Source organism: Salvelinus alpinus, chromosome 16 (assembly GCF_045679555.1).
Source record: "Salvelinus alpinus chromosome 16, SLU_Salpinus.1, whole genome shotgun sequence".
Lineage (NCBI taxonomy): Eukaryota > Metazoa > Chordata > Actinopteri > Salmoniformes > Salmonidae > Salvelinus > Salvelinus alpinus.
This window is the reverse complement of record NC_092101.1, coordinates 44,817,053-44,829,716: the sequence shown is the minus strand read 5'-3', so window position 1 is coordinate 44,829,716 and position 12,664 is coordinate 44,817,053. Positions and strand designations below refer to the sequence as shown.

At 45.2% G+C, this 12,664-nt stretch overlaps 1 protein-coding gene across 1 annotated transcript; it reads left to right on the top strand.

Annotated features, from left to right (window-relative positions):
- The first annotated feature begins 263 nt into the window (after positions 1-263).
- b3galt2 (UDP-Gal:betaGlcNAc beta 1,3-galactosyltransferase, polypeptide 2) lies at positions 264-11,465 on the top strand. Its single transcript, XM_071346354.1, has 2 exons — positions 264-997; positions 9,043-11,465. Exon 2 carries the CDS (start codon positions 9,440-9,442, stop codon positions 10,733-10,735), a length of 1,296 nt encoding a protein of 431 aa, XP_071202455.1. The 5' UTR covers positions 264-997; positions 9,043-9,439; the 3' UTR covers positions 10,736-11,465.
- Positions 11,466-12,664: the final 1,199 nt, after the last annotated feature.

The window sequence follows — 12,664 nt, the reverse complement described above, 5'->3', positions numbered from 1 at the left end:
TTCATATTTTAAAAGATCCTCAAAGGTTGCACAACCCTAAACACCACATCTGTAATCATAAAACCAGAAACCACTGGCCCTTCTCTCTAGCTCTCTTTCTCACTCTCTCCATCCACCAAGCCCACACAGTTCAATCCCTTTTTTTCACTCAGAGAAAGGGGGATGGGTGGGCAAGGGGAGGACAGAGAGAAGGGGGGAGTGAATTCTAAGTGGGTCACGTGGGATGCCCCCCCCCCCCCCTTCCTCTGCCTCCATACTACAGCGGCTGATTCTCCTCCTGCTGCAAAACAACGAAGCCCAGCCGAGAGGAGAGGACAGGAGCTGGACAGTGAGAGGGAGAGAGAAAGTGAAAGGAAGAGAGAGGGAGGAGTGTTTTCTTCCTCGAGACTCAGGATCATGTTCTTCTGCAGCCATTTTCAGAAACCCTGAGTGCTCCCTCCCTCTCTGTCTCTCTCCGTCAGACTGCCTAGCAACATGCGGGACTAGCCACAGCACTATTAACACAGCTCTGCCGTCTCTTACTGCTTTCTTTTAGCGGAGCAGCCTGAGAAGAAGACATGCACACCGGAGCAAAGAACAGAAAACACAAGGCAAGGTGAAGGCTTCCGTTTTATTTTCGGACACATTGCAAAAGGGAAGTGGGGAGAGGAAGAGAGACAGAGAGAGAGAGAACATTGGAGAGATAGGAAAAAAGAGAGGGGGGCTGTAGTGCATAACTGAGACCAAGGATCAAGAAGAGGAAAGGGGAGGAGGAAGAGAGGAGAGAAAGAGTCCTAAACCGAAAGGCTTGGTGACGCAGAGGAAGAGAGGAGATGACGGAGACTCTGGAATGCACTGACAGATGGACGGATGTTACGCCAACAATAATCCATTAGGCAGACAGGGTGGAAGAGTACATTACCCCAGATTCCAGAGAAGAGGAACAGTGATGGCGTACCGAGTGTGCCGACAGACGGCACCAGCAATCACACAGTCCGTCTGCCAGCTGCAGGAGGAGGTATGTACAGTACTACATGTTTCATCAGCTCTGGCACTCCACCTCCCCCTATCCAGTCTTCTCTTTCCATCATCCTCCTGTCTCTGTCCCATCCTCCCCTCTCTCTCTCTCTCTCTCTCTCTCTCTCTCACATCCATCTATCCATCCTCCCCTCTCTCTCTCACATCCATCTATCCATCCTCTTCCCTCAGCATAGCCTGGCTTACAGCTCTGTTGTTTCCAGACCTCTCAAAAACATTACCTGGCTGATCCAATGATTGATGCTGGCACACCGGGCAGATCTCATTGATCCAATTCAATTAACACTGTCTCTAACCCCATGCATCATGTCCATCCCACTGACTGGGAAGTTGGCACACCAGCCCAGATGCATCGGGAAAGCTAATTGCTGAGGTGGATATTTAAAATGCATGGGGTTTGGCTCTTCATGGGGCGGCCCCCTGGACTATGAAACTTTGATAGGATTTCCTTTTTAAAGCACATCATGAAAAAGACACACACACACACAGCCCCAACACAGCAGTTTAACTGATGTGAGACACACACACAGCCCCAACACAGCAGTTTAACTGATGTGAGACACACACACAGCCCAACACAGCAGTTTAACTGATGAGACACACACACAGCCCAACACAGCAGTGTAACTGATGGGACACACACACAGCCCAACACAGCAGCTTCACCTGCATACCATTGCCCAACATACAGTCCAACTCAAATCACATATTCTCTTTTATTCACACAATTCTTACCAAGCGTCACCCATTCTGAGGGTTTGCTGTATAACTCACAACTGCTAATACAGTATCACAGTATCACAAAATCCCTCTGAGTTGCTATGGCTGAATTTCATTTGATAAGCAAGCATCTGATATGGTGGTGAGTACATTAGATAAGGGTTTGTGTGCAGGAATGCTCGGGTGCCCTGGCCTAGATTTGACCAGCGCCATGAAGTGTAGAAACACCCTGTCTATCCCGTAACATTAACCCATTCACAACCCTGTCTATCCAGTAACATTAACCTATTCACAACCCTGTCTATCCCGTAACATTAACCCATTCACAACCCTGTCTATCCAGTAACATTAACCCATTCACAACCCTGTCTATCTAGTAACATTAACCCATTCACAACCATGTCTATCCAGTAACATTAACCCATTCACAACCCTGTCTATCCAGTAACATTAACCCATTCACAACCCTGTCTATCCCGTAACATTAACCCATTCACAACCCTGTCTATCCAGTAACATTAACCCATTCACAACCCTGTCTATCCCGTAACATTAACCCATTCACAACCCTGTCTATCCCGTAACATTAACCCATTCACAACCCTGTCTATCTAGTAACATTAACCCATTCACAACCCTGTCTATCCAGTAACATTAACCCATTCACAACCCTGTCTATCCCGTAACATTAACCCATTCACAACCCTGTCTATCCCGTAACATTAACCCATTCACAACCCTGTCTATCCCGTAACATTAACCCATTCACAACCCTGTCTATCCCGTAACATTAACCCATTCACAACCCTGTCTATCCAGTAACATTAACCCATTCACAACCCTGTCTATGCAGTAACATTAACCCATTCACAACCCTGTCTATGCAGTAACATTAACCCATTCACAACCCTGTCTATGCAGTAACATTAACCCATTCACAACCCTGTCTATCCAGTAACATTAACCTATTCACAACCCTGTCTATGCAATAACATTAACCCATTCACAACCCTGTCTATCCAGAGAGAGAGAGAGGTCTTCACCAGATCCTCCAGGTCCATTGAGTGGTGAAAGAAAGTGAAGGTGTACATTTACCAGCACCTCATATTAAAATAATACTCACTCTGAAGGAAGCATAGTCTGCAATTCCCAGGACATTCCTTATGTTTAAAAAAATGGAATATCTTAATAGGAACCTGAGAACTCAACTGACAGAGGACAGAATGGAAAACTACAAAGGAAGCTGAGTAAATTCAATCAGACTCAAATACACCCCACTGGGCACACACTGGTTAAATCAACGTTATTTCCACGTCATTTCAATGAAATGACGTGGAATAGACATTAAAATGACATCTGTGCCCAGTGCTTACAATAGGCTTACAATACTTGAACATGGCTGTAAAGGTTGTTCCGCTCTAAAAGGATGATGGTAATAACAAGCCACTAAGTTATTTATAACCATGACAACAGATTAAAATCAAAGCCTTTATATGTGAGAGCGAAGGAGTCTGAGGGTACAGCATGAGATTTCACTAATTCCTTTAGACCCGTTCTGGAGCAGCCACACACACACACACACACACACCACACACACACACACAGAGGAAGGGAGATGAAGACTTTGGATGGTAGTTTAGTTATTTCTGTTAGAAGCCAGCACCGGATGGAAACACCATTACAGCTATTCTTAGGAACAACGGCATGTTCCTAAGTGTGTGTTAAAGTTTAGTGTTAACTGTGCTAACTGTGCTAACTGTGCTAACTGTGCTAACTGTGCTAACTGTGCTAACTGTGCTAACTGTGCAAACTGCTCAATGCTTGGGCCTCAGACTGACTCTGAATGAGTCTGGATGTAACAATTGGGGCATGCAGCCATAGCATTGTGTTACAGTCTTAGGGTTCTATTAAATCAGATCCGCTTTAGTCGACATCCGCATAGCAGTTGTTTTGGTGGTGTCGGAGGTGGAACTGTGTTAGAGCTGTTAAATACACAAGCAGCTCCTGGCATTATACCTAAAGTGGACATTGCGATTGGCTGCATGGAGTCGCATGAACAGAAATTCCATGCAACCTTGTTTACAAGTTGGAACACTGGAATGTGAGATGTGATCCAAATTGACCAATTTGACCTGATCACTAGAAATAGACTTTGAATTCCAGACGTTTGAAAAGCTCCTGAGAACGTAGATATAAAAAGATAAGAACAATGATTGGCCAGCACTGGGCAAACCAAAGTCCTAACCTTAACCACTCAGAATGAATACCTAAACTGTTAACCTTTAACCCTGTAACAACGCTGAATTAATGCATCAAAAATAGACGTTCATCCATAATGTCGGATTTTGAAAGGGAACTATTAGATCTTGTTGGATTTTATTTTTATTTAACTAGGCAAGTCAGTTGAGAACAAATTCTTATTTACAATGACGGCCTACCCCCGGACAAACCCGGACGTCGCTGGGCCAATTGTGCGCCGCCCTATGGCACTCCCAATCATGGCCGGATGTGATACAGCCTGGATTCAAACCAGGGACTGTAGTGCCTTAGACCGCTACGCCACTCGGGAGCCCACAGGATTTGACAGCTCCAACACCGCACCGACATCAGCAATGCGGGTGTCGGCTATCGGCGGTTAACTTCTGATCTGATTTAATCTAGGCCTTAACGTGTACACATATTGGAGATTCGTGAGAACGCTTTATCAAAACACATATCCCAGTAATGGTTTATGTACCTGCGAATAGTAGGATTTGTGTCTTAAAAACAAATCCCAGTCTAGTTGAATGATCAGCTGGACAGATGTCAGCAGTACCTGTCTGGTATACAGTCAAATAAAACATTACTGTCCAGAGACCTCTGTTTTGCCAACATCTTTGTTTTGGCCTCTGTATACAAACAGCACGCAGCTCCCTATTAAATATCAGAAGGCCTTTGACAGAGTGCCAATGACAACTATGAAACAAAGAGTGATCGATACTATCAAATCAAAGTTTATTGGTCACGTATACAGATTTGCAAGTGTTATAGCAGGTGCAGTGAAATGCTTGTGTTACTAGCTCCAACAGTGCAGTCGAATGTCTTACAAATACAATACAAATACAAATACACACATAAAATGATCACGGCAAGAAATCAGGAAATAACAACCCACAGTAGATACATTACAGTGAGCATGTGTCAGAATCCACAATATAAATACGTGGTGTGTTCAGACAGTATATCATTTGGGCAGAAAATGGTATGTTGAGTAGTAGGTAAATTAGGATGAGCTATGAATACAGTATATACATCAGGGATGGCCAACTCCAGTCCTCAGGGGGCCTGATTGCTGATAATAAGTCACCGTCAACATATTGCACTATGAACTTTGATACGTTGGAAGACTTGTGTACAATGTTAATCTTTGATCTCGGTTTGGCTGTCCAACAAAATAAAAACTAAATATAGAATATTTGGACATGTAGGCTTTGGTATTTCATTCCATATCACCATTAAATGGTGGCTAGCATTAGCATTAGCATTAGGCTAGGTGAGATTTGAGGCACGTCAGTCACTAGCTGGATTCTAATATTTTCATGCAGTCTTTGAGATTATTGACCGCAGTGGAACAACCGGGGCCTCAATTAGCACCGCTGTAACTAATTGGCTAGCGTGGAAGTGACTGTGATGGGAGGCAAGGAAATAAATGAAATGAATGGAGTGGCACGTTCAGCAGAATGACTGGGATGCCACTCAAAGGGATGCCTGCCTGGTGCCTGATCCGACGATGTGAAATTGTCACTGGATTAGACAACAGTGTAGTCATACCACATACAACAAGTCAACATCTCCTCTCCTATGGATAGAGTCTGTGTGCGTGCACGTGTGTGCGCTCCCGCATATGTGTGTGTGTGCGTGCATGCGTGCGTGTGCACTCCCGCATGTGTGTGTGTGTTTGTTCCAGCATGTGTGTGCTCTCTGCATTAGCCTCCTGATAATTAGGTCCATGTATAGGCGACAACAGAAACCTTTGGAGCGTTGGATTTGCTCTGATGTAAAGTCTGTTAACCTTTAAAGCAAAGCCAGCCATGGCCCCCACTCATTCTGCTGTAATTGCCTGCGCAGGGTAAGCACATTCTGCTGAAAAGGTTAGCGTGCACCCATCCCACCCAGTCGTCGTGATGAATGGGCAAACACTCCAAGAAAATGAAAATTGGGACGAGTGTGGTTGGCGTTTTCTCTCTCTGTCTCTCGCTGTCTCTCTCTCTCTCACAGCATCACACATCATAACACAAAATAACACACCGTTTTTTCCCGATGTGGCGGAACACAACAACCGCTAATAAACAAACCGAATGGAAGACAGAAAGAAACGGAGCTGTTTGTGTCACAATTGTATGGAGAGAAAAGCCTCCTCCTGCCAGTATCTGTCAGCACATTTGAGTGTGTACGTGTGTGCAGGAGAATGTGTGTGTGTGTGTGTATATGTCAGTGTACTGTATGTGTGTGTATACAAAGAGAGAGCGAGAGCTGGCAGGGAGGCCTCTCTCCAGGCAGGCAGAGAGGCAGGCAGGCGAGGTATTGATAAGCTGGAGGTGGAAGGTGAATGGCGGGTGAAGGCTGTTATTGCCGGCGGCTGACTGGGGCTCCAGCAGCACTGCTTGCTGGACCCTGAAAATTCATTTTGACAGATGCGTCTCCTCCCCGGCTGGCGAGGCGCAGAGCAGTGGGGGGCTGATGGCACAGGCTCACCAGAGCGGCTCAGAGTAGTGTTAGCCAGCATCATGTTGTGCAAACCAGCAATTTATACTTCCGCCTCTGGCATTAGACCCGGCTGATGATATGCAAGAGGCCCCCCTACCATCCTACCATCCCATTCAACCTCCATCATCACCAGTCCACAAGCCCTAAGGAGTTTACATACCAGACATATGGATCATTTTACTGCCTTGTTATAGCTAGTGTTTACCTGTTTTTTAGGCCTCTGAAACAGTCTGCGGAGTCAATGGGTACTTGTTAGGTCGGCTGTTGATATGTCAGCATTCACCTTCCCTACTCACCAGTCTAGCTGTCTGGAGTTTTCATACTTCACCTTCCCTCCTTACCAGTCTAGCTGTCTGGAGTTTTCATACTTCACCTTCCCTACTCACCAGTCTAGCTGTCTGGAGTTTTCATACTTCACCTTCCCTCCTTACCAGTCTAGCTGTCTGGAGTTTTCATACTTCACCTTCCCTCCTTACCAGTCTAGCTGTCTGGAGTTTTCATACTTCACCTTCCCTCCTTACCAGTCTAGCTGTCTGGAGTTTTCATACTTCACCTTCCCTCCTTACCAGTCTAGCTGTCTGGAGTTTTCATACTTCATCTTCCCTACTCACCAGTCTAGCTGTCTGTAGTTTTCATACATGCGTAGCTAGGCTTTATTTTAAAGTCCAGCTGTTGTTTAGTTGGTAAATATTGAGAAATGATGTACCGTAATAACAATGTAGTTGGTTCTTCAAAGATTTCCTCATAATTGATGTCGAATGGAACATGGCACTGGTTGTTCAAATGACTCACAAAGAATGAAACCAGCTGGTCATTATTAAGTAATTACTGTTTTACTGCCATTTTAAATATGGGTATGAGACTGTAAAGCAAAACACAACTCAAATGATCAGAAGGTGGTTGCCAGTACACAGCCACACCTTACACACACGGACATGCACCCAGACGTATACAGTAACACGTACGGTATACAACTCCCTATTACACATATGCAGTACCATAAACAGTTACAACACACAGGCACACACACACAGGCACACACACACAGGCACACACACACAGGCACACACACACAGGCACACACACACACACACACACACACACACACACACACACACACACACCTCTGTCTGCCTTCCCCACTAGCATCTACACCCTATTGGCCATTGCAGTCGTCTCATCTATTTTAGATTTAGTTTGTCTTAAAATACCTTTTAGTCTTAGTCACATTTTAGTAATAAATCCTTTGTTAGTTTTAGTTATTAACAGTTGACTAAAACTCGTGAACAATTTTGGTCTAGTTTTAGTCATAGCCATTTTAGTCACATAATAGTCAGTGCATTTTTTTAAAATTAAATAATTAATATTTAGGCTACCTCTAACTTCCATCATGTGCACATTCAGATAGTGTTGTCCAACTAGGCCTACTATCCCCTTGTATACCTTTGCTAGCAACATTGATATTGTGGCAGATTGTAACCATGCCAGCCATAGTTAGAAATAAAGCCTTGAGGTTAAACCATTTACAGATCTGATTTTCTCCCTATCAAAACCAGGGGGTAGATAACAGTGTTTTCCTTGAAAAGGAGAGAATTTCAGCTTTACAAAATAGTATTACTGCACTCCAAATATTTAACAAATAGCATTCGTTTTTCCCATAGGAAAAAAGCAACTCCAACACGCATTTGCGGACCGCAGCGCAAGAGCGGCAACACAGATGAATGAATAACAACACAGATGAATGAATAACAACACAGATGAATGAATTACAACACAGATGAATGAATAACAGCGCACATACGAATATAGAGCTTCTTACGTGATCAAAGATAAAATATCCTACATGAAAGTAAGAGAGAGAGAGAGTAAACATTGTTTCTAGTTGAGGGTAGCTAAAAGTAAAGTTTCCTGGCTTCGCATCAGTTCAAAAGATTGACGAGTGACTGAAGTGACCGCCTGGGAACTGTATGGGAGATTCTGCGTGCTTCTGATTGGACCAAACAGATGAAAAGGAGAGTCATGTCATATGAAATGTCCATTAAGTTCACTTGGAATTCTCGTCATAGTTTGAGTCAAGAAAAATAGGTTGTTGAGTCGTCATAGTTATTGTGTACGTAAGATCTCACATTATTCAATCTGTCTTAACACACCTTCCATTAACAATCTACCCCAGGCAGGGTGGTTAGTATGCAGACATATAGGGTAGCACTTCCACAAGCCAGTAGAAGTGAGTGTCAGGTTGTGTTGCTCTCGGGAATCTACAGAAATAAACAACAACCAAGGCAGTTACCATGGTGAATGCCATAACATTATACTGTACATTACTCATGCAGTGCAGCAGAGGTGTTTTATATTTGAATAGACAAGTCATTCTGAATGACTTTGATCATCCATCACTAAGAATAGATGGAAAATGCAAAGATACAACACAACATCAAAGCTGAATGATTTTAAATAAGCTTTGCTCTTCCTCATGGGAATAGAGTCAGATCTCTACAACTTAAACAATTGACAATTCTGAACATTTGCCAAGCCTGTTTCTCTGTTATTTCTTCCCAGATAAGAGAGGTGATCCACTGAGGAGGTGACTCCAATCTCTGATCTGAAGGAGCCCAGACCTGGAGCATGATCCTGGGTGTGTCTGCAGAGTCAGTGAAGAGCCTGGGACCTGCCTCCATGGCCACAAAGTCAGCACTGTCCTAGCTCTGCCACGGGACCCAAGAATCCCACTGCTGGCTCAGTGAGGGGCCTCAAGTATCCCCTTGCTAGCTCTGCCAGGAGGCCTTGTACAGTAAATCCCGTACTAGCTCTGCCAGGAGGTTCACTCCCACGTGTCTGCCAGCTCAGATAACCCTCTGGCTATTGGCAAACACATGTTTGACGTGATCGAATGTGACCGCCGCCGTGCCATCCAGAGCAGCAGCAGCCCCCTGTTCCCTCCGCCTGCCGATTCACCATGCAGTGGAGACGTTGGCACTACTGCCCCATCAAGATGACCTGGACCGTGAAGCGCTCGCTCTTCCGGACCCACGTGGCGGGCCTCCTGTCCCTGGCCCTCCTCTTCACACTCTTCCTTTTTTTCAGCCACCAGGACTGGCTGCCGGGCCGGACCGGGCCCCGGGACAACCCCCTGGCCTACACCGTCAGGGGCTTCCGCACGGCCAGGGCCGAAGCAAACCAGAGCCTGAGTCTGCGGAGCCTGTGGAAGGAGACGGGCTACGTGCCTCCCAAGCCCCATCTCAACATCAGCTCCCAGCAGGCTGAGGGTGGTGGAGGAGCCATGATGGGCGTGACGGGACTGGAGAACTCAATGAGTGCCAACAACAGTTTACAGCAGGAAATGGGCGTGGGAGGGAGGCTCAATGCCCAGCCCTATCGCTACATCCTCAACCAGCCCTTCAAGTGCAGAGACAGAACCCCGTTCCTGGTGCTGCTTATCGCTGCAGAGCCAGGCCAGGCAGACGCCAGGAATGCCATCCGGCAGACGTGGGGCAACGAGAGCGTGGCCATGGGCCTGACCTTCGTCCGACTCTTCCTGCTGGGTTTGGGGCGTAGCTCAGACTCGTACACCCAGACCGCCATCGAGGAGGAGAGCCGGGTCCACAATGACATCATCCAGCAGGACTACCAGGACACATACTACAACCTCACCATCAAAACCCTGATGGGCATTAACTGGGTGGCCAGCCACTGCCCCCAAGCGCGCTATGTCATGAAGACAGACAGTGACATGTTTGTCAACACGGAGTATCTCATCCAGAAGCTGCTGAAGCCAGAGCTCCCACCCAGACAGAGCTACTTCACTGGCTATCTGATGAGGGGCTATGCGCCCAACCGCAACAAGGACAGCAAATGGTACATGCCTCCTGAGCTGTACCCTAGTGAGAGGTACCCCATCTTCTGCTCGGGGACGGGGTACGTGTTCTCCGGAGACATGGCAGAGAGGATCTACCAGGCATCTCTGAGCATACGGAGGCTGCACCTGGAGGACGTTTACGTTGGCATCTGCCTGGCCAAGCTCCGCATCGACCCCACGCCGCCGCCCAACGAGTTCCTCTTCAACCACTGGAGGGTGTCCTACTCCAGCTGTAAGTACAGCCACCTCATCACCTCCCACCAGTTCCAGCCCAACGAACTGGTCAAATACTGGAACCACCTGCAGAGCAACAAGCACAACGCCTGCATCAACATGGCCAAGGAGAAGAATGGGAAGTATAGACACAGGAAGTACCACGCAGAGAGACCTCAGTGAGGATGCCTCTACTTCATGTGGAAAGGGTCTGGACAGGAAGAGGAAATGGGAAGGAAGTGGACTAGAGGAAGGGCTGGGTCTTGAAAGGGCATGTAAAGAGAGCTCAGCACTATACACTACCTGGGAAAGAGCACTGTGTTTTTGGTATTGTGTACGGTCGATTAAAACTATTTTTTTTATTTGAGAGAGATGTTATGTATTGTAAACCTGTTGAAAACTCTTTTTAAAAAGGGCAGTGAAGTGTTTTTGTGCAATATGAAGCATGCACAACCCGAAAGAGAGAAGGCCAGTGGTTGATGGGGTTTTGTTATGCAACAGGTAGTTCACTTTAACTGTTGGGCCAATTCTATCAAAGACCTTTCAATTATTAATGACATAAAGAGTATTTACATGGGATGGGAAAGGGGAAAGACAGAAATCTATCACATTAATAATACCTACTACCACTACCTACAAAAAAATAATGAATATATTTATGATGTGGACATGTAATGCTGCCCTTATTTTCAATGTTTACTTTACAGAATGATCATCAAATACAAATTAAAAGGGTTTACCTGTCAATATGCCATATATTTGTATCTACAACCAAGGTGAAAGCACTCAGAATCAGAACTGTCGGAAATGACTGAGATTGTATTTTCTAAAGCTTTACATGAGTAAATATGAGGAGTCTGCACTTCAGTAAATGTGCAATGAATTAAATAACAATTAAATGTATTCAATTCTTGAGGTTTCTTTTGCGTTTGTAATGTTGGGTAACTAACACCTTAGTTAATTAAGGCAGCCTCTTCCATTCACCAATATACGGCAGCTCTTTTACCATTCCGTAGTCGCCATCCATTTGACAGTCAAAACACTCCAGGATCCGAATCCGACGGGGGATGTGTGAAAACACTGATGAGGGAGAAAGAAATGAGTGCCATACTCTATTCTCTCATTCTCTTACCCCGAGAGGAGGAAAAAGTCCAAGTCATAACAGTTAGATTCGAACTGAAGACTCACTCATAGTGTTTACTCCAGATGGGCCAGGACTGGGAGATGTTCTGTACCGTGTAATAGTTAGGCTATGTATTAGATGTCTACATGCTCCACTGCTCAGGGTTAGCAGTTAAAAGAGCACACATAACTGGTTGAATTGGTTGACGACTTGGAATAGCTCCCATACGAACACAATAATCTACTTAAATTAATGCATAGCGAGCTGGAGCTGTTTAATCGGCAGACTTCATTGCACATCTGTCCGTCTGGTTTTAAATCAGCCATACATTTTTGAGTAATTTTGTTTATGGTTCTAAGTAAAGGTCAAAGTTCACAAAGCAATGTAATAACGATACATTACATTTTAAACCCCTTTTATTAGTTGATCCGTAAATCTATGCTGATAAAATGCAATCAATCAGGCAATGTTTACTGACTGGAACAAAAAACACACATTTGGACAACAATAAATAGATGCAATATTTTGTAAATATAATTATTTTTGTAATTAGATGTACTAATAGTACCAGACTTCTGATCACCTTATATACTGTTGTAAAGAGAGTACAGTACGGCGCCAGAAGACATCTGACAAACATCTTTCCCTGACAGATACCTGTGATCTGCCTGAGCACCGATTTATAGCAGCCGTCCTTTAAGCCGGCACAAGAGACAAGAAAGACCATCCTCGTCTGAGAAAGAATGTAATTCCAGCGCTGTGCAATTCATTAAACACTCAACTGGCCTAAAGTATTCATCAGCCTCAATTAATGAGAATGAAAGTCATGGCTCAAGAGGATATTGGGACCCAGGTCTGCTTCCATTCATCCGTGGCCTTGGCAATCACACAGCCCAGATTACCAGCATCCGGTGCCTCCGGAAAAATATGATGAGAGGCAGAGAGGGAGAAAGAGAAGAGGGGAGGGGAAGAGAAAAGGGTAGAGAGAG

Coding starts and splice junctions, on each gene's coding strand:
- b3galt2 (XM_071346354.1), top strand. CDS start 9,440: ATGCAGTGGAGACGTTGGCACTACTGCCCCATCAAGATGACCTGGACC.